This window comes from Bombina bombina, chromosome 10 (genome assembly GCF_027579735.1).
Source record: "Bombina bombina isolate aBomBom1 chromosome 10, aBomBom1.pri, whole genome shotgun sequence".
NCBI lineage: Eukaryota > Metazoa > Chordata > Amphibia > Anura > Bombinatoridae > Bombina > Bombina bombina.
In genome coordinates, this window is record NC_069508.1 from 36,162,271 (window position 1) to 36,164,677 (window position 2,407).

The window sequence follows — 2,407 nt, forward strand, 5'->3', positions numbered from 1 at the left end:
CGGTCTTACTTAGTTTTAACTATTTCTTATCAGTAGTATGAACAGTTCACTATAGTGACCTAGAGATAAATTGTATATACGACTTAATATCAATAACAAGTCCAAAATGCATAACCCTGAAAATGCAGAGTAAAATGTTCATGTGAAGATTGTAAACGTGATTTAAGAAAAGTCATATTTCACTAGCATCACTACCTAAGTGTGGCAAATGGCTATACACCAATGGAAATATTAGATGTATCATTGGAATATTAACATAACATAGAAAACTTCATAGTATTTTAACAATCAAACACCATAACTGCACATTACACATGAATATTCGAATGCTCTATATTCCGTAATTAAATGTTACCACTCTGTTCAAATGACAACAGCCATTTGCCCATCTCTAGAAATTGTCACAATCCGTTCCAGCATGTTTATCTTCAGATAAGACTTGGAGTTCTGAAGATCTTCTGTTCTTTAACCCTGAATGTTTGGCTTTGTGCCTTGTTAGGTGAGCTGCTCGTGAGAATGTTTTTCCACAATCCTGACAGTGAAAGGGCCTCTCTCCGGTGTGAACCCTTGAGTGCTGTGCTAGCTGAGACTCATGCCTAAAAGCTGTTCCACAGTCTGGGCAGAGATAAGGCTTGTCCCCCAAGTGCACTTGCTGATGCCTCTTCAGAGTAGAGGAACGTGCAAAGGCTTGGCCGCACTGAGAGCAACCAAATGGACGGTCGCCACTATGGATTCTCTGGTGCCGGACAAGTCGAGAAGACTGTGCAAAAGTCATACCACAGTCACCGCAACGAAAAGGTCTCTGGCCAGAATGTAGTGTCTGGTGCTCAAACAAATTAGAGGACTTGGTGAAGCATTTCCCACAGATGGAGCAGGAGAATGGGCGCTCTCCTGTGTGTACACGCTGGTGTTCAACCATACGACTGGCAACAGCAAATTCTTTACCACAGTCTGGACAATGAAATGGTTTTTCCCCTAAATGTGTACGCTGGTGTCTGAGCAAGGACAGTGGTTTGTTAAATGTTTTGCCACATTCCCCACAAGGGAACGGCTTGTCATTACTGTGCATGTTACGTTGGTGCTTGTGAAGGTCAGAAGAGCGCACAAAAGCTTTACTGCACTCACTGCAGCAGTACGGCTTCTCCCCAGTGTGAGTGCGAATGTGCTTACGGTAGTCAGAGGACCATGTGTAAGACTTAACACAGAAAGGGCACTTGTACGGCCTCTCACCTGTATGCAACCGGCGATGCTGTTGCAAGGTACCCTGGTGGGAATAAGCTTTGCCACAAAGTTCACAAGCATAGGGTTTTGCGCCACTGTGTGTTTCGATGTGGCTCAGCAGGTTGCTGGACTTCTTAAATGAGCTATTGCACTGAGAGCATTTATATGGACGTTCTTTATCCTTACTCTCACCACACACTTGGTCAAAGACTGGTGCATTAATAGTTTTTACCTGTGAGGACCCTTTACTAAGTCTTGGGGAGGACTTTTCCTCTTCTGTTGGATCAAGATCAAGATCTACAGTTACAATGCTGCACTGGTCCTCAAGAGAATCAGGATGGTGCCCTGTAACCAGGGTTTGAATGTTGAAGTTGTGCTCTTTTGCATCTTCTCCTTGGATATTTCCATCTATGTCATCATCCAGTGCCATATCATCTTCATTATCACTCTCACAGCTGTTATTATCTACATCTACAAGCATGTTAAGCTTCTTAGCAACCCCATAGGAATTTATTAGAGTAAATGTCTCATAGAGTTGGGGATCATCTTTTCTTCCACTCCTGTCAGTGTGGGGTCCAGACTTGGTATTCTCATGACCTTTATGGATATCAATACCATCCTCACTATTGTCATCACACAACATGTCCACATTGAATCGTTCCTTTCTAAGATGTCTTATTTGTGCCAAAAGCTTTGAGGGACGTGCTGTACATGTTTTTCAATTCAAAGGGGCAGCTGAAAAAAAATGTTAAAAGTCAGCCTATAAAATAATATCTCTGTGTCCTGATTACTCACCCACATAGGCAATGTTGGCTTTTATCAAAAAGATTCATACGACAAATCATTATATCAAAGATATATCAAATAATAGCATTATGGTTCTCTTTCTAAGGCAATTTGCCAAACCCTGCATTAGTTCACTGTTAATTTATTAAATTAAAGGGACACTAAACCCATTTTTTTTCATGATTTAGATAGAGCATGGAATTTTAAGCAACTTTCTAATTTACTCCTATTATAAATTTTTCTTTGTTCTCTTGCTTTAGATTTTATTTTGACATTTAGCCACCAATAAGCAAGCACAACCCAGGTTCTGAACCAAAAATGGACAGGCTCCTATGCTATACATTCCTGCTATTTAAATAAAGATAGCAAGAGAACAAAGAAACATTGATGTTATGAGTAT

At 40.7% G+C, this 2,407-nt stretch overlaps 1 protein-coding gene across 1 annotated transcript; it reads right to left on the reverse strand.

Annotated features, from left to right (window-relative positions):
- Positions 1-335: 335 nt before the first annotated feature.
- ZNF648 (zinc finger protein 648) lies at positions 336-1,864 on the reverse strand. The gene has a single exon (XM_053693117.1). The coding sequence runs from the start codon at positions 1,862-1,864 to the stop codon at positions 392-394; it is 1,473 nt and encodes a 490-aa protein (XP_053549092.1). The 3' UTR covers positions 336-391.
- Between the last annotated feature and the right edge of the window lie 543 nt (positions 1,865-2,407).

Coding starts and splice junctions, on each gene's coding strand:
- ZNF648 (XM_053693117.1), bottom strand. CDS start 1,864: ATGTTGTGTGATGACAATAGTGAGGATGGTATTGATATCCATAAAGGT.